This window comes from Pituophis catenifer, unplaced genomic scaffold (genome assembly GCF_029215685.1).
Source record: "Pituophis catenifer annectens isolate HBS135680 unplaced genomic scaffold, rPitCat1.0.hap2 SCAF_15, whole genome shotgun sequence".
NCBI classification, from domain to species: Eukaryota; Metazoa; Chordata; class Lepidosauria; order Squamata; family Colubridae; genus Pituophis; species Pituophis catenifer.
This window is the reverse complement of record NW_027256895.1, coordinates 9,283,832-9,309,860: the sequence shown is the minus strand read 5'-3', so window position 1 is coordinate 9,309,860 and position 26,029 is coordinate 9,283,832. Positions and strand designations below refer to the sequence as shown.

The following is a 26,029-nucleotide window of genomic DNA, read 5'->3' as shown; positions in this document are numbered from 1 at the left end:
CAGGGTTCTCCTATCTTGTAACTTGATCCACTCCTTGATCCAGATTATTTTTGCTGCCTTTTGATATAGTTCCCAGTCAGGGAGCCCAAAACCTCCCAAATTCCTTTTCCCTTGGAGTATCTTGAAAGAAATCCTCGATTTCTTGCCCTCCCACAGAAAATTTCTAATATATTTGTTCAAGTCCAAAAAGAATTTTTTGTCTAATGATAACGGAATGTTTTGGAATAGGAACAAAATTTTAGGTAAGATATTCATTTTAATCGCTGCAATTTTACCAATCAGAGACAATTTGAGCTTTTTCCATCTTTCAAGGTCTTGATGTGTTTTCTGCAGAAGGGCAGAAGAGCCTTCTTAAGAATTTATTTTCATGTGTTTGTCTTCACAAAAATGTGATTGTAAGGAAATCTCATTCCATACTTAGCAAGACATTGAAAATTAAAATTAACTTGCACTGGTAAAGACAGATTTCAACTTGCTGGTATTTGATCATCTTCCAATTAGAAAAATAATAACAGAAATTTAGCTGCATTTTCAACCCTGTTGTACTGGAAACTAATTCATGAAGATGAACAGTTGGAAGAAAATCTAAATCACCTGTTGAATATCTTTTTGCTTTTCTTTTAGCTCCCATATGGATCCTTCCCTCCAAAAGAATTTCATATCAGTAAGTTTTCTTCTTTTTATTTTATGGCACCAAATGAACGTCTTGTATACATTGGGTTTATCCGATTGCTTCAACATTTTGGATGGAAATGGGTTGGACTCTTTGCTGTCAAAAATGAAAGTGGAGAACACTTTTTGAAGAAGCTACAGGAGATGCTTTCTCATCATGGAATCTGTCCAGCCTTCATACAAAGAATCCCTCCGCAGCTTTCATTGGATGAAGTCCATACATCCATACATGCAATTCAAAGTTTTTATATACATTTCACAGACATGAAAGCAAACGTATTTATTCTCTATGGAGAGTCTTATACACTTCTCTGGATCATTCCTCCCATATTTTTAAGCGATCCTGAAGATAAATTAAACATATCCCTTAGAAAGGTATGGATCACAACAAGTCAAGTGGACTTCATATTAACAGCAAATGTAAGGACCTGGAATCTCCAATTGTTTGATGGGGCCATTTCTTTTCAGATACATTCAGGTGAAGTTCTAGCCTTCAAAGAATTTCTGAAGTCTATAAACCCCTTTTGGAGACAAAGAGATGGATTTCTAAAAGGGTTTTGGGAGCAAGCATTTGACTGTTCCTTGTCTAATTCAGAAAGACCAACAATGGACATGGGAAAATGTACTGGGGAGGAGAATCTGGACAGTCTTCCTGGACCTCTCTTTGAAATGCAAATGACAGGTCATAGTTATAGCATCTATAATGGTATCTATGCTGTGGCTCATTCTTTGCAAGCCTTACTATCAAAAGAATCCAGTCAGAGTAAAACCTTGGTGGATAAAATCCCAAAACCTCAAAATCTACCACCTTTTAAGGTAAAGTTGTCCAAGAAATGTGAAACATTTACTAGAAAGTGTAAGTGTTCCACTTTCTAACCAAGAGGACGATGTGAAATACTATTGACAGTAATATATTGCCTTTTTATATCCATGAAAATGGAAAGCAGTGCACTCATTACTGTATATAGTGATACTCTCCACGTTAATTCTTGATTATTGTCCCATCAAGCTGCATACAGAAATTTGTAAAGAAAGGAAAATGTTTTATAGAATGTTTTATCCCACTATACTTTAAACTTCATCTTCCTCCTCCTCCTCCTCCTCCTCCTCCTCCTCCTCCTCCTCCTCCCCCCCTCCTCTTCCTCCTTCTCCTCCTTCTTCCTCTGTAGCTGCACCCATTTCTTCAAAGCATTTCTTTCAATAACTCAGCAGGAGAAACAGTGTCCTTTAATGAGAACATGGAAATTGCAGAAGGATTTGACATCATCAACATGATCACCTTTTCAAACAAATCCATCCAGAGAGTGAAAGTTGGAAGATTAGATCCCAATGCTGCAGATGGAAATGAATTGATTATGAATGAAAATTTGATTGCATGGCACAAAGATTTTAACCAGGTATGGGTATTCTTGAATGGGTCAGATTGCTGCATACATTTTCCTAAAAAAATGTATCATGTTCCTCCATTATACCCAGTGAAGAAAAACTTGGTGAATCTCTTTGCAACTTTTAAAAAATGTTATTTATGAGGTATTCCAGTTTCTTATTTTATTTTTTAAAGAATATGCATTTCAAATGCCTCTAGGCAATTCTTGAATGGCACAAAAGTTTTAATGAAGTATGTACTGCAAGCATGTGGAATGTTTATATTTTGACATCTTCTTTAAACAATGAAAGAAATAGCTTAAATTATCTCCAAGGGATCTCTGCTGGCCATGATTCCCTTCATAAGATGATTAATTACCTCTATTTTCAAATGATTAACAACTCGGCAACTAATGGTGCAACATTTTTCATGTTATGAACAGGTTCTTCCAGTTTCTCTGTGCAATCAATACTGTCATTCTGGATCTTGGAAGAGACAATCTGAAGAGAAAAGCTTTTGCTGCTATGATTGTATGCCGTGTCCACAGGGGAAGATTTCTACCAAGATAGGTCAGTAATGAAATCCTTCAAATTTTGGAGACAATGGCTGCAAACAAATTGTTTTGTCATAAATTACGATTTTTTTATTTCTTACTAAAGATGATGTTTTCCACCTTCTAAAGCAGGGGTGTCAAACTCAAGGCCTGTCATGCCCACAGTGACCACGGCTACCCCGGGCCACACACACACACAAAACCCTCTGAGTTCAAACACAACCCTGATGCGGCCCTCAATAAAATTCAGTTTAACCCTGCTTCAAAACAAGGAACAAAGCAATCCCTATAAACCTCAGTTATTAATAATCTCTCATATTTGAGAATACTAAGATACTTCGCAAGATCCCAGCATTCATATATCCAATCTTTTCTGATATGACATTTTTGTCTCAGAATTCAAAATCCAAACTATTTATTTGGGTCCCTGAAGATGTCACCTGCAGGCCAAGGTATACATAGTGACCAAGGTCAAATTTTGGCCCAGCCATCTTTTATATGGTGGTCATCCATATGACTGTATGGATGTGGAGGAACAGGCTCAGACTCAACCCCTCCAAGACCGAGTGGCTGTGGCTTCCGGCGCCCCGATATAGTCAGCAGGTGCCATCGCTGACTATTGGGGGTGAATCTTTGCCCCCCACAGAGAGGGCTTGCAATCTGGGCCTTTTATCAGGTTTTCCTGATTCGCCAGTTGCGGCCCTTTCTGGATCGGGATGCCCTGCGCACGGTCACTTACGCCCTTGTCACCTCCCGGCTGGACTATTGTAATGCTCTCTACATGGGGCTCCCCTTGAAGAGCACTCGGAGGCTCCAACTGGTCCAGAATGCGGCCGCGCGGGTGGTTATGGGTACAACTAGTTGCGCCCATGTGACACCCCTCCTGCGCGAGCTGCACTGGCTCCCAGTGGTCTTCCGGGTGCAATTCAAGGTGTTGGTTACCACCTTTAAAGAGCTCCATGGCATAGGACCCGGGTACCTTCGAGACCGACTTCTGCCACCAATAGCTTCCCACCGACCAGTCCCCTCCCACAGAGAGGGTCTCCTCAGGGTGCCATCGGCCAAGTTATGTCGGCTGGCGACACCCAGGGGGAGGGCCTTCTCTGTGGGAGCCCCAGCCCTGTGGAATGAACTGCCCCCGGAAATGCGTAAGATCTCCGACCTCCGGGTGTTTCGCTGCGCACTGAAGACCCTGTTGTTCCGCCAGGCCGGGCTATTAACATAACGATTTTAAATTGGGGTATTTTAAATTTCTGGGATTTTAATTGGAGCCTAATTATTTAATGATTTTAAATTTTAATTGTTGTTTTGTTCTGTGTTTTTAAATAGGCTGTACACCGCCCTGAGTCCTTCGGGAGAAGGGCGGTATAGAAATAAAATTATTATTATTATTATTATTATTATTATTATTATTATTATTATTATTATTATTATTATTATTATTATTATTATTATTATTATTATCCAAAGCATTTTATGACACTGTAAAAGAGAAAATTGAAAACTATCTGCTTAACTATTGTAAAATTGGCTTAAAAAGTGTAATCATCAATATTGAAGAGAAGGAAAGAGTGATAGAGAGGGAGAGGGACTGCAACCCACCTTATTTTCTAAATTTCAGAAATTCTGATTGGAATTTCTGAATTTCTGACAAGGTCATGGCTAAGTAGGATTGGAAGGAATGTCAGTCTTCAAACAATATTATAGAACATATTGGAAAGAAATAGAAAGTAAATGACTTTCTTTTTGATCTTTTTATCCAGATACAGAAGATTGTTTCAAATGTCCTGAGGATCAGTATCCAAGTCAAAAGCAAGATCGATGCCTTAACAAAACAATGCATTTCCTGTCCTTTGAAGAACCTTTAGGGATCAGTCTGGCCTCAGCTGCTGTTTCCTTTTCCTTCATGACAATCAGTGTGCTTGGAATTTTCCTTAAGCGGAGAGATACCCCCATCGTCAAAGCCAACAACCGGGACCTCACTTACACTCTCCTTATCGCCCTTCTGCTCTGCTTTCTCTCTTCCTTGTTATTCCTTGGTCAGCCAGGGAAAGTAACCTGTCTTCTCCGGCAACCAGCATTCAGCATTATCTTCTCAGTTGCTGTTTCTTGTGTGTTAGCTAAAACTATTACCGTGGTTGTCGCTTTCATGGCAACTAAGCCAGGTTCTTCAATGAGAAAATGGGTGGGGAAAAGATTGGCTCTTTCCATTGTCCTTTCTTGTTCTTTTCTTCAAACAGGTCTTTGCATTTTGTGGCTGGCAACATCTCCTCCATTCCCTGAGTTAGACATGAATTCCCTTACAGAAACCATGATTTTGCAATGCAATGAAGGCTCCATCTTCATGTTCTATTGTGTCCTGGGCTATCTGGGCTTCTTGGCTATTGCCAGCTTCATTGTGGCTTTCCTTGCCCGTAATTTACCTGGCAGCTTTAATGAAGCCAAGTTCATCACTTTCAGCATGTTGGTTTTCTGCAGTGTGTGGATCTCCTTTGTTCCAACTTATCTGAGTACCAATGGAAAAGCCATGGTGGTTGTGGAGATCTTCTCCATCTTGTCCTCCAGTGCTGGGTTATTGGGATGCATCTTTTTCCCAAAATGCTTCATCATTGTTCTTAAACCAGAACTAAACACTAAGAAAGGACTAATAAAATAAAGTTATTGTATCATTGGCGTGTTATATTTTTTCCAACAATACTGAGTTTAAATGAGATGGCGATATTCAATTAAGAGTTAATTAAATAATTTCAGAGTTTATTTATTCATTTATTTCTTAAGGTATATATCGAATGAGCAATATTTCTCAACCTTGACAGGTTTAAACTGTATGGACTTTGACTCCCAGAATTCCCCAGTCAAAATATAAAACACCAGAACAGTGAATTATTTTGAAAATGCACAATATGAATGATGAATAAAATTATGGGAAAAAATTAAAAATGTATTAGCAGTTATTAGAGTAGCTAAGCCTATAGCCTGGATAGCAATATCCTCAAGATGATGCAGTTCATGCCGGTAACCAGGGAACCTCCAGTGGGGCATTTCCTCCCAATAAGATGGAAAGCTTCCAAGACATTCTCACAGTCACATTTAGTCCCCATTTGGATTTCCAATATTGATACGTGTCATTGTCGGTTTGGATCTGAATGAGTGCTGTCTATTTTTCCCTTGGAAGAACAAAGCCAGAAGGGTATTGAACTGTATCAGATAATAAATCAAATGGAACTGGTTAGAAGTTGCCCATTCCTGGCAACTTACTGTCTCAATATCAAAGTCTATCAATTAATATTAATTAAAGATTAATTGCTGTCCAGGTTTCCATGGTGGATTACAAGATATGAGTCTGAATATTAGATCATGATAATCCTCATGTATGGGTAATAATCAGATTTGCCTCACATTTTTTTCCACTCCCTTTTTAAAACTGTCTTCTAAGGTGTGTGGATGGTGTGTTAGATAGTACTGGCCATTTGGAAAGCATCAATTTCATAGCTCCTGCCATTAGCCTCATGGTATGGATAATGTGATGACCCAGGATGTGGCACAAAGGCAACACAGCCAGAATATAATTACTCTTTTGGATAGATGGATGTCCAGTCTTTTCTTAGAAACCTCCAGTGATGAAGCCCCTACAACTTCTGAAGGCAAAGCTGTTCCAGTGGTTAATTTTCCTCACTGTTAGGAAGTTTCTCCTTAATTCCAGGTTGCTTCTCTCCTTGATTAGTTCCATCCATTGTTTCATGTCTTGCCTTCTGGTGCTTTGGAAAAATAAGTTTGGAAAAATAAATAAGACACCCCCCACACTTCTATGTGGCAGCTTAATAAGATAAAGAAAATCCTGAAGTGTTGGATAATATTTTTCTCTTAAAATCAACTGTGAACAATAAAGAGTTCCGACCGATGCCCTAATGAAATCAGGAATCTCAAGCAAAGTTTCAAGAAAAATCCAGTTGTTTATTAGGAGGGTCATGTTGGCACGAACCAAGTGAAGCCAACTCTGACTTCACCCAATCTGCGCCTTGCCTCTGACCATGTTTCCTCCTCCCCCAATTTTTGTCATCAGTCAAATTCCCCAATGAAGCAATTTCACAGATCGTAGAAGTCACCCCCTCTGGTCATTACTGGTTTCTGTGGAGATGGCCTTCACTTTGGCTGGCTAAGATGTGTTTTGTTTTGACTGAGGTGTAAATTCCTCGATGCAGCTGCCAGACTCGATCCCCCTATGGCAACTTTGGAGCAGGTCAGGAAAGGTTTGCAAGTTGACAGAATCAACACTCAAGAAATAAGCTGCAGACTATCATTTGGTAGGGTAACAATAAAATAAAACAATATTATTTATAAGAGAGAAATTCATACCACCATGGTTAACTTCCACCAGTCTGCGGTACAAAATTGGAGAAGAGAAGTAGATCAAACAAAGATCCACTTCCATTTAAAGGGCAACATTCCATGAGAAGATTTTCATAATCCTGGAGACAAGTAAAGAAATTCTTCAAAGTAGGATTCCAAATTGCATACTTTAAGTAGGATACCAGATTGCATGCTTTAAGAGCAATCAGAAGAACCCAAATGTGGAAATATTTATTAGTTTTAATTGCCCATTTCAAAGGAACATTCAAAAGAATAGTTTATGTTCATAAATAAATGGCATTTCTACTTTTCTTGGATTTTTTATTTTGCCATATTATTTAACACACACACACACACACACACACACACACACACATATATATATATATTTTAACATCTTTCAACATAGGAAAAAACCCTGATTGCAAAAATATCGCACATTTATACCTATGAATTAAAAGAAATAAATATTTGACCTCTACAGGGAGGAGTCATAAAATATGGGTGTGTCTGGCTGAAGAGGTCCAAGAAGGCCGAAATAGTGCTATCCCAGTCTCCCATAAGTCTCAGAAGAAACAACATAAAATGTCTGTCAGGCCTGAAAGCGATGAATAGAGATTTCATCCCACCATGGCCATTTTAACATCTTTCAACATAGGAAAAAACCCTGATTGCAAAAATATCGCACATTTATACCTATGAATTAAAAGATATATACCCTACTAAGAAGTAAGAAAATTGATATTGTACCTTTACAGGGAGGATACATAAGATATGGGTGTGGCCTACTGATGAAAGCAAACGAGCTAGAAATGGATCTATTTAGGTCTCCCACCTTGCAGTAAGAGCTTGCTAGCTGTTAGAAAAGAAAAAAGCCCAGAATCGAGTGGATGTGATTCTACTGAGCTGGAGCTACAAAAAACCTTGGTTACATAGGGAAAACCTGGCTAGAAGAAAAACACACATAAACCCTACGAAGAAGTAAGAAAATATATATATTTATATATATATAAATATTTATATATATATAAATATACTATTCGCAGGATTTGTAGACATTCTAAAGTTTTAGATGCACATCATAAATAATCAAAAATAATTCTGTGCTCACAATGAAACAATTTAGTTGCAAATCCACACAAATTATTTTAATGTTGCCTTTCCACTATAAAGGAAATTTGCAATGATAGATGGAAATAAAGTGTCTTAAAAAGTCAATTCCTAAAGTAGAAACTTAGTTTAAATTTTTTTCTCAACAGAGCAGTAACCAAATTCTATCAGCATGTTCATAGGAAATCAGTGGGAATCTCAGATTCTTGAGTAAGGTCACTCATTGGTTCCATATCTATGACAGCTACTCTGATGGAATGATGAGTTATTGGACCACTTTGGACTTGCTTTTCAGTTCCAATAGATTCTTCCTCAACTATAATTGGGGCACCAAGAAAACCTTTCTGGGCGTCATTGGAGCACTTAAAACCGATGCCTTCTACCACATTGCTGAGATTCTGAGTCTTTATCAGATTTCACAAGTAGGAAGCGAAAATAACATTTCTAACCAATTGGAAGGGTATATATTAGGAAAAAGGAAATTAGTGATTAGTGATCAAGGAAAAATAATGTCTATTTTTAGTGGAGGAGAAAATTCTGAATTGAGTGTCTCTTGGAGCCATGCTCTGTTTTGGAAATATCTCTTGTTTTAATGGGTCCAAAACCTGAAAAAAAGCTCATGACACAGCAACAACATTGTTAAAAAGGCATTAAGAGTTGTTAACCTAATCTTGCGTAGCTTCTTCTCTGGTAATGTTGTACTACTAACTAGAGGATACAAAACATTTGCTAGACCAATTCTTGAATACAGCTCATCTGTCTGGAACCTGCATTGCATATTGGACATAAATACAATCGAGGGAGTCCAGAGATATTTTACGAGAAGAGTCCTCCATTCCTCTAACCGCAATAAAATACCTTATGCCACCAGACTCCAAATTTTGGTCTTAGAAAAATTAGAACTATGCCGACTTCAGTCTGACCTAAGCATAGTATATAAAATTATCGGTCACAAAGTCCTTCCTGTCAATGACTACTTAAGCTTCAACCATAACAATACATGAACAAATAAAAGATACAAACTCAAGGTAAATCGTTCCAAATTCGATTGCAGAAAATATGACTTCAGTAACAGAGTGGTCAGTGCCTGGAATGCACTACCTGACTGTGGTTTCTTCCCCAAACCCCCCCAAATTTTAACCTTAAACTGTCTACTGTTGACCTCACCCCTTTCCTAAGAGGTCTGTAAGTGTTGTGGCCCACCAGCGGCCTGCGGGGATTGTGGCTGATCCTAACAATGAGGAGGCTGGTGTGGTGTCACGCCAGCAGCCTGTGCAGCCGACGCTTGAGTCGGACAGCAAGGAGGCTGAAGAGGATCTGGTGGCAGAGGCAGAATCCCTTGGGAGTTGGGCGGCATAGAAATGCAGCAAAATAAATAAATAAATAAGAGTCAGCCAGGCCTTCAGAACCTCCAGAGGCTCCTTCAAGTGAAGAGAGTGAAGTGGAGGAGCCTTTTCTCAATGCTTAAGCACGTAGGGCTGCCAAAAGGCAGGAGTGGCTACTCAGGAGGAAGTCTCCTTGAGAGTAAGGCTTGGGGTTAATTGGCCACTCCCTTAGCCTATTTAAGTTAGCATACAGATAGCAAAAGTTGCTGGAAACAACGTTTGGTCCTATGCAGAGCATTTTGAGAGTGAGTTTTTTGTTACAACTTGGTTTCTGGGCTGATTGCCAACCCTTGTCGGACTTTGTTTAATCTCTGTAATTCATAGCAGGCTGATAAGGATATTTGTGGTTAAAGCCTGCATTTTGAAAGGGGTCTGTTTGTATTAAAAAGAGTTTTTGGAGCTGTGTGTGTGTGCTACACTTCTTGGGACCCCGTAGCTGGGGCAGAACAGTAAGGGGCGTGCATAAATGCACCAGCGTGCCTACTGTCCCTGTCCTAATATGCCTTTCTACTTACTCTTTTCATGTATTCAAATTATGTTTATACTTTTACCTGTTATCTTATGTATGCTTGACAAAAAAACTTATGAATTATGAATATATTCTCCAGGTTGGGTCAGTTTTCCCTATTGAGATTATAGATTTTAGGATGGAAAGACATGCTTATTTGAATAACACCAGTGGTGAAATCCAATTTTTTTTTATTACCGGTTCTGTGGGTGTGGCTTGGTGGGCGTGGTGTGGTGTGGTGGGCATACAGGGGAAAGATGCTGCAAAATCTCCATTCCCACCCCACACCAGGTGAAGGATACTGCAAAATCTCCATTCCTACCCCACTCTGGGGCCAGCCAGAGATGGTATTTGCCAGTTCTCCGTACTGCTCAAAATTTCTGCTACTGGTTCTCTAGAACCTGTTAGAACCTACTGGATTTCACCCCTGAATAACACTCTCTGTAAGACTTGTATAATATTTTGACACAAGTGAAAAGAAAAACACCCTAAACTCACATTCGGTTCTTAGTGAAATTTTATATCTATGTGGTGATTTTTCACTGTAATCTTCTTCACGTTTTTCATGACATCCCATCTTCAATAAGTACAATCTCTATAAGGCCCTGTATTTTTCAAAATTGCTGTTTGTTTGTTTTTTTTTTGTTTGTTTTTTTTTACACTGATACACCCAGTTAACGTTGTAGTCTCTATTTGATTCTATAAGTGGCTGGGAAATACTGCAATGGTTAATGAAAATTGAAGCATTATTTTTTTCTAAGCAAAAATTCTTCAGTTCCATGCTAAGCTAAATAATAGCTATTGCACATCTTGTTTATTATGAAGTAAATAATTAACTTTTCCTTGAAGAGTCCAAATTACTATAATGGGTTTTTCTGCTTAAAGCTCCAGAGATTTTCAGGAAAGCAGTGAAACCAGAATGCATGGCTGAAAGATACTGTAAATGAACTCTGGTTCCATGAAGAGCTTGAGGTTGTGAGAAGAATCAAACAGGGCTATTGAGTTTGTTTTCTCCAGCATCTGTTCTTTCTTTGATCAGACCAATTTCAGATTTGGGTTGTAGAAATCTCAGTCATTGCTTATTTCTGTATCTCCATTGAAGTTAAAAATTTAGGCTGATGCTTTTCTCTTAGGAGGCATGTTGGGAAAACCCAGGATGCTCAGTCACATCCATTGGTGTGGGTTGATACGTTGGAGACCTCTTTTAGAAGATTTTTTAGCAGTTGATGCACTGTTTTTTCTGATGTTCCCCGTGATCAAAATGAAGGCACTCAAGTGTCCAGAGGTTGATCCTTTTCCGGTTCCACATGAATGGTACCAACCTGGTGATGTCCTCATTGGAGGGATGGCTTCACATATCATCTATGCCTTCAGAGAACATTTATTTTATGAACATCCTTCTCGGGAGCTCTATGGACTTTCAGAGTAAGCAAATCTCATATCTTTCTTCACCTAATGATCGTTTCTAGATATCTACATCAGTTTCTTTGACTCACAAGGGTCTCGAAGAAGGCAGATAAAGTCACAAGTCAAACCAAGCATTTCTTGATTTTTCCCCCCTGAGATTTCAGATTTTATGCCTCTATGGAAATGAGGGAGTCTTTATATTATTTTGAAAAAAGTGGTACAAATATGAATTTGAATGTCTAAGGGACACCTAGATTACTAATGTGAGACAGCATATATAGCTCAGGTATACTCAAAACAATCTTTCATGATATCTAACCTTAGTTATTTCATGCAGATATTTTATTATCAGGTTAGGTAATAAGTTTAGTGTTCCAAAGAGCATTGCAAAGCTTTTAATATGTTACCTACTTGGGAGGCAAAATATTTGAAAGGGAACGATCAAGCTCAGAAAGCACCACACACTTCAACACCTAGAATATAAATACATAAAGTAGGAATTCATAATATAAGAAGAAAATGTTCAGAAATGATCACTCATCTCCATAAATGCAATGCAAAAATGGAAAAACGTTCTTTACAATTAACACATTTCCTCAGAAAAAGGAGGAAATGGAAGAACAAAAATGGTTAAAGAAGATTAAAATAAAGAAGCGGAATAAGTTTAGTTTCCTCTCTATGAAACAGAACACAACATCTTTCTCATTGGCCAATAATAGACAATCTAAAAATATAAATTACTGTATTGTTTAATGAATAACTTCCATGATATTTTGAAACAGTATAAAGGGAATTTAATCTTTTAAATTCCAATCACAGGTACAAATGGCTATTTTTTTATTATTATTTTTAATTTGATTTATATGTCGCCCTTCTTGGGAGACTCAGGGCGGCTTACAATGCGTTAAGCAATAGCCTTCATACTTTTGTATATTTATACAAAGTCAGCTTATTGCCCCCACAAACTGGGTCCTCAATTTACCTACCTTAGAAAGGATGGAAGGCTGAGTCAACCTTGAGCCTGGTGAGATTCGAATTTATAGTAATTGCAGACAGCTGGTGTTAATCACAATGCTATCAGTCTGCTGAGCCACCAGGCCCTGTGTTCTTGGTGATCAATTAATTCATTCACTTTCTAAAACGAAACATTTTTTACTTACAGTCTGATTACAAAATTCTACCAACATCTCCTTTCCTTGGCCTTTGCTGTCAAGGAAATCAATGAGAATCAAGAAATCTTGCCCAATATTACCCTTGGGTTCCATATTCACGACAGTTATTATGATGCAAGGATGACTTTTCGGACCACCCTGGACCTGCTCTTCAAATCAGATAGATTTATGCCCAACTACAAATGTGGACTTCAGACAGATCTCGTGGCCATTATTGGAGGACTTGGATCAGAAACTTCATCCCATATGGCAGATATTGTAGAGTTCTACAAAATACCACAGGTGGGTCCAGGGATGAGGAAATTTCTCTAGTTCTTAATTAGTTAAGAGCCTTCTTAAGAATTTATTTTCATGTGTTTGTCTTCACAAAAATGAGATTGTAAGGAAATCTCATTCCATACTTAGGAAGACATTGAAAATTAAAATTAACTTGCACTGGTAAAGACAGATTTCAACTTGCTGGTATTTGATCATCTTCCAATTAGAAAAATAATAACAGAAATTTAGCTGCATTTTCAACCCTGTTGTACTGGAAACTAATTCATGAAGATGAACAGTTGGAAGAAAATCTAAATCACCTGTTGAATTTTTTTTTTTTTTTGGTTTTCTTTTAGCTCCCATATGGATCCTTCCCCCCAAAAGAATTTCATATCAGTAAGTTTTCTTCTTTTTATTTTATGGCACCAAATGAACGTCTTGTATACATTGGGTTTATCCGATTGCTTCAACATTTTGGATGGAAATGGGTTGGACTCTTTGCTGTCAAAAATGAAAGTGGAGAACACTTTTTGAAGAAGCTACAGGAGATGCTTTCTCGTCATGGAATCTGTCCAGCCTTCATACAAAGAATCCCTCCGCAGCTTCCATTGGATGACATCCATACATTCAATGAAATACTTAAAGGTTTTTACATACATTTCACAGACATTAAAGCAAACGTATTTATTCTCTATGGAGAGTCTTATACACTTATCTGGATGATATCTCCCATATTTTTAAGCAATCCTGAAGATAAATTAAAAATATCCCTTAGAAAGGTATGGATCACAACAAGTCAAGTGGACTTCATACTTACAGCAAATGTAAGGACCTGGAATCTCCAATTGTTTGATGGGGCCATTTCTTTTCAGATACATTCAGATGAAGTTCTAGCCTTCAAAGAATTTCTGAAGTCTATAAAACCCTCTTGGAGACAAAGAGATGGATTTCTAAAAGGGTTTTGGGAGCAAGCATTTGACTGTTCCTTGTCTAATTCAGAAAGACCAACAATGGACATGGGAAAATGTACTGGGGAGGAGAATCTGGACAGTCTTCCTGGACCTCTCTTTGAAATGCAAATGACAGGTCATAGTTATAGCATCTATAACGGTATCTATGCTGTGGCTCATTCTTTGCAAGCTTTACAATCAAAAAAATCCAGTCAGAATAAAATATGGGTGAATAAAATCCCAGAAGCTCAAGAACTATCACCTTTTAAGGTAAAGTTGTCCAAGAAATGTGAAACATTTACTAGAAAGTGACTTGGATCACAAAATGAGCTGAAGCATGTTTTCAGACACAATATATCATTCAAATAGCTATGATTAAATTAATCAATCAATGATAAATACATAAGGAACGTACTATTCTTCTGCATTCATTAAATCCTACCACTGGGTTCCATTCCACTTTCTAACCAAGAGAAAGATGTGAAATTCTTTTGACAGTAATATATTGCTTTTTATATCCATGAAAATGGAAAGTAGTGTGCTCATTACTGTATGTTGTGATACTCTCCACCTTAATTCTTTATATTTGTCACATCAAGTTGCATACAGAAATTTGCAAAGAATGGGAAATGTTTCATAGAATGTTTTATCCCACTATTCTTTAAACATCCTCCTCCTCCTCCTCCTCCTCCTCCTTCCTCTGTAGCTGCACCCATTTCTTCAAAGCATTTCTTTCAACAACTCAGCAGGAGAAACAGTGTCTTTTAATGAAAACATGGAAATTGCAGAAGGATTTGACATCATCAACATGATCACCTTTTCAAACAAATCCATCCAGAGAGTGAAAGTTGGAAGAATAGATCCCAATGCTGCAGATGGAAATGAATTGATTATGAATGAAAATTTGATTGCATGGCACAAAGATTTTAACCAGGTATGGGTATTCTTGAATGGGTCAGATTGCTGCATACATTTTCCTAAAAAAATGTATCATGTTCCTCCATTATACCCAGTGAAGAAAAACTTGGTGAATCTCTTTGCAACTTTTAAAAAATGTTATTTATGAGGTATTCCAGTTTCTTATTTTTTTTTTTAAGAATATGCATTTCAAATGCCTCTAGGCAATTCTTGAATGGCACAAAAGTTTTAATGAAGTATGGACTGCAAGCATGTGGAATGTTTATATTTTAACATCTTCCTTAAACAATGAAAGAAATAGCTTAAATTATCTCCAAGGGATCTCTGCTGGCCAAGATTCCCTTCATAGGATGATTAATTGCTTCTATTTCCAAATGGTTAACAACTCGGCAACTAATGGTGCAACATTTTTCATGTTATGAACAGGTTCTTCCAGTTTCTCTGTGCAATCAATACTGTCATCCTGGATCTTGGAAGAGACAATCTGAAGAGAAAAGCTTTTGCTGCTATGATTGTATGCCGTGTCCACAGGGGAAGATTTCTACCAAGATAGGTCAGTAATGAAATCCTTCAAATTTTGGAGACAATGGCTGCAAATTTTGGAGACACTGTCACACCCACAGTGACCACGGCTACCCCGGGCCACACACACACACACACAAAACCCTCTGAGTTCAAACACAACCCTGATGCGGCCCTCAATGAGATTGAGTTTAACCCTGCTTCAAAGCAAGGAATAAAGGCAATCCCTATAAACCTCAGTTATTAATAATCTCTCATATTTGAGAATACTAAGATACTTCGCAAGATCCCAGCATTCATATATCCAATCTTTTCTCATATGACATTTTTGCCTCAGAATTCAAAATCCAAGCTATTTTATTTATTTATTTAGCATATGGCTGGTCACACACAATATTAAAACATTTCATTTTTACAGGTTAAAACAATTAAAACATTTTTTTTAAAAAAAGCAGTAAGAAACCTAAGAGGAAAACAGAAATAACATTTCACAGTTTAATGTTGAGTTTGGAGATTCAGTCAGTAGCTGTCGTTGTTACGCAGAGGAAGTCCCTAAAATCTCCTGGATACCTAGAGCATTCCCTCACTATATGTTGGATAGTCTGTCGGGGGGCCCCGCAATCACATTGTGCTGAAGGTGACTTTCCCATTTATACAAAGAGTCGGCACACACCCCATGAGTTGTTCTAATTCTATTGTATGTCACCCATATGTGTCAGGGTAAATTAAATCCTGGAGGTATACTATTAGGATTAATATGCTCAGAAATATCTTGGGGGGGAATAGCTACTCCACACTTCCATCCACTTTTGTGTGGTGTTCTGATGATTGGCCAGCAGCTTAAGCGCTGTCAAGAGTGGTGGGTTTCTTGACTTTAATCGGCATCTTAAGAGATCAGGAATGTAGCCATGAATGGGTAGAGAGGAATTTAACAGGATCTTACTATACTCCCGAATGAGAGCTTCTTGTCGTCGTAAGTGGGGGGAAGTATGTGAACTGGTAGTCAATAACTAGGTGTAGATTTTATGCACCCAGTAATTAGCCTCATCGTATGGTTAAGTTGAACATCAATAAGTCTGGTATGTGAGCTGTTTATCCATACAGGTGCGCAGTATTCCGCTGCAGAGTAGCAAAGCCCGATGACTGCACATCGAAGTGTTTGGGCTGAAGCTCCCCAAATTGTTCCGCATAGTTTTTGTAAAATGTTATTTCTGCTGTTAACCTTGGCAGCCATATTCTGAATATGTTTTTTTAAAAAACAGAGTTCTGTCTAAGGTGACCCCCAGATATTTTGGTGTTGCCTCATATGGGAGCAGTTAGTTGTTTAGGTATACATTGAGTTCTCTTTTTGCCAATTTGTTGTTAAGGTGAAAACATGATGTAACTGTTTTACTTACACTTGGGATTAACCTCCATTGTTGGAAGTATGTGCTCAAAGTTTTAAGGTCGGCTGTAAGTACACCTTCTGTAGCTTCAATGTCCTTGTGGCTATATGCTAATGCCAGGTTATCGGCATAAGAGAACTTTGTTGATAGCATGGGTGGTATATCGGAAATATATAAGTTAAATAGAAATGGGGCCAGCATGGAGCCCTGAGGGAGTCCGTTATTCAGGTGTCTTTGCTTACTAATTTTGTCACCCATAATGACTTGAAAGGTTCTTGCTGAAAGCATGTTATTTATTAGGCGGCCCATAGTCCTACAGGGGACAGCGTGGAGGAATTTGCTTAATAGGCCCTCCCTCCATACTGTATCGTATGCTGCTGTGAGATCCACAAATACAAGAAATGTTTTCAATTGGTAGGAGAGTTGGAGGAGAATGGGCTGGAAATCAGCCAAATAATGGTGGGAGTTTTGGAGGAGACTATGCTGGAAATCTGCCAATAAAATGCTGGAAATCAGCCAAGCAACAGGAGAAGAGTTGGAGGAGATGCTGGAAATCAGCCAACATAAAATGCTGGAAATCAGCCAAGCAACAGGAGGAGAGTTGGAGGAGATATGCTGGAAATCAGCCAACATAAAATGCTGGAAATCAGCCAGTAATGGTGAGAGGCTCAGAGGAGAATATGCTGGAAATTAGCCAAAATAGTGGGTGCTCTGGAGGAGATTAGGCTGGAAATCAGCCAAACACAACATGCTGGAAATTAGCCAAAATAGAAGGAGGTATGGAGGAGAACATGCTAGCAATTAGTTTAAATAAAATTTTAGGGATGAATCTGTATAATTTGAAATGTGTAAAAGTAATGATAAAATTTAAGATATCAAGATTTGATGGAATGGGTCAAGAGTCTAAGAAATATAGTTAGAATTTTGTTGTATAAATGGTAAGAAAAATGGAGATGTATTGAATTTGAAATTAAGTTTTGAGGTGATAAAATTATGGTTAATAATTAGAATAAGAGATTAGAATATTGTTAAAAAGTATTTTGCAACTGATGGTAAAAGAGATGATAAAGACAATGTGGAGAAGAATCAGATATAAGCAGGATTGATACTTAGACACAAATGAGCTAAAGTAAATATGAAATTAAAATTGTATTGATATAATAGATTTATATAGATAAGGATGTTAGAATCTATGTTAAAATTTATTCTTCTTATGTTTTGAACTTTTACCTGTTAAAGATGCAATGGGAAATTGTGAATGGAATCTGTCAAAGAAATGTAAACGTGCTAACCATCTATGACCGGATCGAGTTTTTGCTCTTGAAAGTTATATTTTATGCTTATGTTTGAAAAATAATAAAAAACATTTACAAAAAAAAAGAAAAAAAGAAAAGAAAAGAAATGTTTTCAATTTATTCTGATAGCTGCTTTCAATATGGCTTGAAAGACTAAGGACCTGAACAACACAGGTCCAATAAGATCTAAATCTTTTCTCATATGACATTTTTGCCTCAGAATTCAAAATCCAAACTATTTATTTGGGTCCCTGAAGTTGTCATCTGCAGGCCAAAGTATACATAGTGACCAAGGTCAAATTTTGGTCCAGCCATCTTTTATATAGTGGTCATCCAAAGCATTGTATGACACTGTAATAGAGAAAATTGAAAACTATCCGCTTAACTATGGTAAATTCTGATTGGAATTTCTGAATTTCTGACAAGGTCATGGCTAAGTAGGATTGGAAGGAATGTCAGTCTTCAAACAATATTATAGAACATATTGGAAAGAAATAGAAAGTAAATGATCTTTACTTGATCTTTTTATCCAGATACAGAAGATTGTTTCAAATGTCCTGAGGATCAGTATCCAAGTCAAGAGCAAGATCGATGCCTTAACAAAACAATGAGTTTCCTGTCCTTTGAAGAACCTTTAGGGATCAGTCTGGCCTCAGCTGCTGTTTCCTTTTCCTTCATGACAATTGGTGTGCTCGGAATTTTCCTTAAGCATAGAGATACCCCCATTGTCAAGGCCAACAACCGGGACCTCACTTACACTCTCCTTATCGCCCTTCTGCTCTGCTTTCTCTCTTCCTTGTTATTCCTTGGTCAGCCAGGGAAAGTAACCTGCCTTCTCCGGCAACCAGCATTCAGCATCATCTTCTCAGTTGCTGTTTCTTGTGTGTTAGCTAAAACTATTACCGTGGTTGTAGCTTTCATGGCTACTAAGCCAGGCTCTTCAATGAGAAAATGGGTGGGGAAAAGATTGGCTCTTTCCATTATCCTTTCTTGTTCTTTTCTTCAAACAGGTCTTTGTATTCTGTGGCTGGCAATATCTCCTCCATTCCCTGAGTTAGACATGAATTCCCTTACAGAAATCATGATTTTGCAATGCAATGAAGGCTCTATCTTCATGTTCTATTGTGTCCTGGGCTATCTGGGCTTCTTGGCTATTGCCAGCTTCATTGTGGCTTTCCTTGCCCGTAATTTACCTGGCAGCTTTAATGAAGCTAAGTTCATCACTTTCAGCATGTTGGTTTTCTGCAGTGTGTGGATCTCCTTTGTTCCAACTTATCTGAGTACCAATGGAAAAGCCATGGTGGCTGTGGAGATCTTCTCCATCTTGTCCTCCAGTGCTGGGTTATTGGGATGCATCTTTTTCCCAAAATGCTTCATCATTGTTTTTAAACCAGAACTAAACACTAAGAAAGGACTAATAAAATAAAGTTATTATATCATAGGCATGTTATATTTTTCCCAACAATAGTTGGGAAAGTTTAAATTTAAATGAGATGGTGATATTCAGTTAAGAGTTAATTAAATAATTTCAGAGTTTATTTATTCATTTATTTCTTGTGGCATATATAGGATGAGCAATGTTTCTCAACCTTGACAGGTTTAAACTGTATGGACTTTGACTCCCAGAATTCCCCAGTCAAAATATAAAACACCAGAACAGTGAATTATTTTGAAAATGCACAATATGAATGATGAATAAAATTATGAGGAAAAATTAAAATATGTATCAGCAGTTATTAAAGTAGTTAAGCCTATGGCCAGATATCCAGATAATTTAGACATTGGATAGCAACATCCTCAAGATGATGCAGTTCATGCCGGTAACCAGGGAACCTCCAGTGGGGCATTTCCTCCCAATATGATGGAAAGCTTCCATGACATTCTCACAGTCACATTTAGTCCCCATTTGGATTTCCAATATTGACAGCTGCCATTGTCGGTTTGGATCTGAATGAGTGCTGTCTATTTTTCCCTTGGAAGAACAAAGCCAGAAGGGTATTGAACTGTATCAGATAATAAATCAAATGGAACTGGTTAGAAGTTGCCCATTCCTGGTGATTTACTGTCTCAATATCAAAGTCTATCAATTAATATTAATTAAAGATTAATTGCTGTCCAGGTTTCCATGTTGGATTACAAGATATGAATCTGAATATTTGATCATGATAATCCACATGTATGGGTAATAATCAAATTTGCCTCACATTTTTTTCCATTCCTTTTTTAAAACTGTCTTCTAAGGTGTGTGGATGGTGTGTTAGATAGTACTGGCCATTTGGAAAGCATCAATTTCATAAATCCTGCCATTAGCCTCATGGTATGGATAATGTGATGATCTGGGATGTGGCACAAAGGCAACACAGCCAGAAAATAATTACAAGTCCCTTTATTAGCTCCAAACTTTGCCCCCAATGTCCCATTACTCTCCAGCCTGGAGAAAAACCCTTCCATAAACTTGTAAGCATACAAAACTTCCAACCATAAATCCAACAGGGCAAGATAAGGCAATTAAACTGGCAGGGCAAGCAAGATAAGGAATTTCAGAATTGAAGTAGCACGGCGGTAAATTAAACCAGTTGGGAGGATGCCAGGAACTCAGATAAACACAAGATGAACTCAGTGTTTGTTCCTGACTCTTTTTAACTCCAGCTCCAGGTGTATCTTGTGAAGGAGATTGGGGCCCTTTCCTCCCTCATAAGCCACGCAGCCCCCATTGTTCTCTTTTCTGTTCTTCCCTGCATGCCCTAGGATGAGGAGGAGGTGGGGTTTGATCTTCATCGGAACCCCCTCTCCCTTGTTCTAACTCTCCTCTGCTCTGCCTAGCCTGACTTGGCTCTTCCCCAGTTTCCTCCACAGCCAATGGAGCCACTCTCTTGCTCGCTATCAGCTGTTCCTCTTCCATCTCAGAGTCAGACTCCGACAGGGACATGACAGATAACCTGGGTGTCCACTGCTATTCTGTGAACACTATTTAGTCATACAGGGCTGCAATACCAATCCTCAAATACAATTGATCAGAGTAGAGCTGGAAGGGACCTTGCAAGTCTTCTAGTTTTCCCACTGCTCAAGCAGAAGAACCTATACTCTATTGGATAGGTGGGGGTGTCCAGTCTTTTCTTAGAAACCTCCAGTGATGAAGCACCTACAACTTCTGAAGGCAAAGCTGTTCCACTGGTTACTTTTCCTCACTGTTAGGAAGTTTCTCCTTAATTCGAGGTTGATTCTCTCCTTGATTAGTTCCATCCATTGTTTCATGTCTTGCCTTCTGGTGCTTTGGAGAAATAAGTTTGGAAAAATAAATAAGACACCCCCCACTCTTCTTTGTGGCAGCCTTGATAAGATAAAGAAAATCCTGAAGTGTTGGATAATATTTTTTCTCTTAAAATCAACTGTGAACAATAAAGAGTTCCTACCAATGCCCTAATGAAATCAGGAGCCTCAAGCAAAGTTTCAAGAAAAAATCCAGTTGTTTATTAGGAGGGTCATGTTGACACGAACCAAGTGAAGCCAACTCTGACTTCACTCAATTTGTGCCTTCCCTCTGACGCTGTTTCCCCCTAACCCCCAAAGTGTGTCATCAGTCACATTCCCCAACGAAACATTTTTGCGGGTCGTAGAAGTCACTCCCTCCGGTTGTTACTAGATTCTGTGGAGATGGCCTTAACTTTGGCCGGCTAGGATGTGTTTTGTTTTGACTGAGGTGCAAATTCCTCAATGCAGCTGTGAGACTCGATTCCTCATCCCCCTGCCTATGGCAAGAAAAACCTTTTTTTTTTTCTAGCTGCCATATGGATCCTTCCGCCCAAAATAATTTCATAGTAGTAATTTTTCTTCTTTTTATTTTATGGCACCAAATGAACGTCTTTTATACATTGGGATTATCTGATTGCTTCGACATTTTGGATGGAAATGGATTGGACTCTTTGCTGTTGAAAATGAAAGTGGAGAACACTTTTTGAAGAAGCTACAGGAGATGTTTTCCCAGCATGGAATCTGCCCAGCCTTCATACAAAGAATCCCCCTGCTGCTTCCATTGGATGACATCCATACATTCAGTGATGTAATTCAAACTTTTTACATACATTTCACAGACATTAAAGCAAAAGTATCTATTCTCTATGGAGAGACTTATAGTTTAGTTTAGTTTAGTTTAGTTAATTATATTTGTATACCGCCCTTCTCCCGAAGGACTTGGGGCGGTGAACAGCCAGCAGATAAAATACAGAAAATACAAAAATTAAAACAATATTAAAAACCAATTAAATTAATTTGGCCCTTAGTTAAAACACCCCCATATTAAAACCCAAATTTAGCAGTTTAAAATTAAAGCAATTTAAAAAGTATGGTCAGGTCAGCCTGGCTTGATGACAAAAAAAACGTCTTTAAGGCACGGTGGAAAGTGTGCAGATCCGGGATCCGTATCTTCGGGGGCAACTTGTTCCAGAGGGTAGGTGCCCTCACAGAGAAGGCTCTCCCCCTGGGGGCTGCCAGCTGACATTGTTTGGCCGACGGCACCCTGAGGAGCCCCTCTCTGTGGGAGCGTATTGGTCGGTGGGAGGCTACTGGCTGCAGAAGTTGGTCTCGCAAAATACCCAGGTCCTAAGCCATGGAGCGCTCTAAAGGTGGTAATCAATACCTTGAAGTGCACCCGGAAGACCACTGGGAACCAGTGCAGCTCGCGCAGGAGAGGTGTTACATGGGAGTGCCAAGTCGCCCCCATCACCCCCCACGCGGCCGCATTCTGAACTAGTTGGAGCCTCTGGGTGCTCCTCAAGGGGAGCCTCATGTAGAGAGCATTACAGTAGTCCAAGCGGGATGTGACGAGGGCATGAGTGACCATGCGTAAGGCATCCTGATCCAGAAAGGGTGGTGGATCAGGCGAACTGGTGGATCAGGCGAACCTGATAAAAAGCCCCCCTGGCCACGGCCGTCATATGCTCTTCCAAAGACAGCCGTGTATCCAGGAGGACACCCAAGTCGTGAGTCCTCTCTGTGGGGGCCAATGACTCACCCCCAAAAGTCAGTGATGGTACCAACTGACTATATCGGGATGCCGGAAGCCACAGCCACTCGGTCTTGGATGGGTTGAGCCTGAGCCTGTTTCTCCCCATCCAGATCCGCACAGCCTCCAGGCACTGGGACATCACATCAAGGGCATCATTGGGATGGTCCAGAGTGGAAATGTACATCTGAGTATCATCAGCATACAGGTGACACTTCACCCCGAAACCACAGTGAATTATACAATTCACTGGCTCATATTGACCATATTTATAAGTAATCTGGACAGTGGTGAAATCCAAATATTTTTTATTACCGGTTCTGTGGGCGTGGCTTGGTGGGCATGTTGTGGCTTGGTGGGCATGGCTTGGTGGGTGTGGCACCCACCCCACTCCAGGGGAAGGATATTGCAAAATCTCCATTCCCACCCCACTCTGGGGCCAGCCAGAGGTGGTATTTGCCGGTTCTCCAAACTGCTCAAAATTTCTGCTACCGGTTCTCCAGAACCTGTCAGAACCTGCTGGATTTCAGCCCTGGATCCAGAAGATAAATTAAATGCATCCCTTAGGAAGGTATGGCTCACAACAAGACTTGGAATCTCCAATTGTTTGATGAGGCCATTTCTTTTCAGATACATTCAGGTGAAGTTCTAGCCTTAAAAGAATTTCTGAAGTCTGTAAAACCTTTTTGGAGACAAAGGAATGGATTTCTAGAAGGGTTTGGGAGCGAGCATTTCACTATTTCTTGTCTAATTCAGAAATACCAGCAATGGACATGGAAAAATGTATTGGGGAAGAGAATCTGGACAGGCTTCCTGGACCTCTCTTTGAAATGCAAATGACAAGTCATAGTTATAGCATCTATAATGGTATCTATGCAGTAGCTCATTCTTTGCAAGCTTTTGTCAGAGTTTCAAGTAACACCCCTAATGAAAGAAGACTCCAAGGCCAGCAGTTCCTCATAGTTCCATTTTATTAGAGATGTCATATTGGCACATCTGGGAAGCTTCCAGGTTTTCCCCACCCAAAAGAAAGTCCAAGTCCCTTCCCCTGCACCCACATGTCTACGATGTATATATGGTCCAACTGGAGATGCCTCTCAGTAACGCCACTCCAGGTGCAGGCTGAATGTCCTTGACTCTCTGAGAAAGGAATGTTATTATGGCTAGATATCCCTGCTACTCCATGCAATCCCCCCTCTCAGTTTCCCACAGCACTAAATGTGGCATCCCTGAAGAATCCAAGAAAAAGATGTCTTCCAGAGCTGACAGCTTTACTATCAAAAAAATCCAGTCAGAATAAAATGTTGGTGAATAAAATCAGTCAGAGTAAAATGATAGTGGATAAAATCCCAGAATCTCAAGATGTACCACCTTTTAAGGTAAAGTTGCCCAATAATTGTGAAAAAGTTGCTAAAAAATTATTTGGATCACCAAATGAGCTCAACCATATTTTCAGGCACAATATATCTGTGATGGCAAACCTATGGCATGTGTGCCACAGATGGCAAGCAGAGCCATCTTTGTGGACATGCCAGCCGTTGCCCCAGCCCAGCTCCACAGTGCATGCGCGCATGCTTCCAGCTGGCCGCTGGTCTTCAGGTCTCTGCCACGCATGCACAAAGGGAAGGGTATATGCGGGGGATGCACACGCACATAAGTGGGGGGACAGGGCACATGCACAGGGGTGGTGGTGCCCAAATTGCATTTTGGGGTCTTGCAGAGCTAGATCTATAAATCTATCTCAGCATTTACTTCTTTCCTACTATCGCAGCACCATTGAGAATGTCCTGACATACGGCATTCTTGCATGATATGGGAGCAGCTCTGTAGTGGACAAAAAAGCTCTACAGAGAATCATTAAAACTGCCCAGAATATCATCGGACTCCAGCTACCAGCCCTGGATGACATCTTCGAATCTCGCTGTTTGAGAAAGTTGTATAACATTCTCAACATACTCAGAGACTCTTCCCATCCTGCTTACAATCTTTTTGGACTGTTGCCTTCTGGCAGAAGATACAGAACAATTAAAACTCAGACCACACATTTTCTGAATAGTTTTTATCCCAGAGCTATAATTGCACTCAACAATGAACTAAAGGGCCACCATCAGTGAACTGTTGGACAGTATTACTTGGTCTGTTGTGTGGATGTTTGGGTGGTTTAGGGGTGGAGAATTGCGGTGGGTGGGAGTGTGTTTGGGATTGTTATGCGTGTTGGATCTAGTCTTTAGGTGTTAAGTGAATTTCATTGTATGGGTATACTGTGTATACACGTACAATGACAATAAAGTTATTTATTATTTATTAGCTTCCAGATTTATGCAGGAGGCTTTCCAGGCCCAAAACAGGGTGTGGGGGGCATGCAAGGCCCCCAAGTGTTCCGTTTTGGCTTCCAGGTTGGTGCAGGAGGCCTTCCAAAATGGGGCAAGTCATCTTGATATATTCACAATTTATTTTTCCACAATTCCATGGAAAGGATACAGAAAAACAATGTATACCAAAGCAAATTAAATTTTATATGTACATATATGGCAAGTATATGTGTCAAATAAAGGACAAGACAGAAAGAATCCAGTTCACATCACTTCATTTCACTACATTTCCAATAGTTTTAAAATCAGTTAATAGGTCACAATGGAAATAGAATGATGACTGCTTGTGACCTACAAATTCAATTAAATGTACCGGATTCAGAAACTTTTTAAATTTTACATTTCAAAGAACCCTAAACAATAGAAAACCGATATTCCATGATACTGTACCAAATACATGTTCATAAAATGTTAATCACCCTTTTACTATATTTACACAGTGGTTTATGAACAGAAAGTATAAAAACCATGAAAGAGTTTGGATAGCCTTTGAATCAATATCTGAAATCTCCTAAAGTACCCGAGAAATCTAGATTCTCAAAATCTTCTTGAGGTGAAGCGTTGAAAGGGTGAGAGGAGTTAGGTTAAACAATCTCCAAAAATATTTGAAAATGCAGCAGCATGAACACTTCTTTTTGAATGGGTGACATTATAACCTTCCAAATATCCTCCTTTCACAGAAATAACTTCTATATGTTTTATATACACAGCAAAGAGCCTTTCTATTCTTCTTTGTTAGTATAGGAAGAAAAAGTGTTGTACTAAAGAAACACTTAAAGAAACATAAAGAAAAAGTATGATGTA

General features: G+C 39.1%; 1 protein-coding gene across 1 annotated transcript; it reads left to right on the top strand.

Moving 5' to 3' along the window:
• Positions 1-11,205: 11,205 nt before the first annotated feature.
• On the top strand, positions 11,206-19,277 carry LOC139324319 (vomeronasal type-2 receptor 26-like). The gene is made up of 6 exons (XM_070954042.1): positions 11,206-11,369; positions 12,514-12,805; positions 13,138-14,001; positions 14,438-14,665; positions 15,076-15,202; positions 18,385-19,277. Exons 1-6 carry the CDS (start codon positions 11,206-11,208, stop codon positions 19,275-19,277), a joined length of 2,568 nt encoding a protein of 855 aa, XP_070810143.1.
• Positions 19,278-26,029: the final 6,752 nt, after the last annotated feature.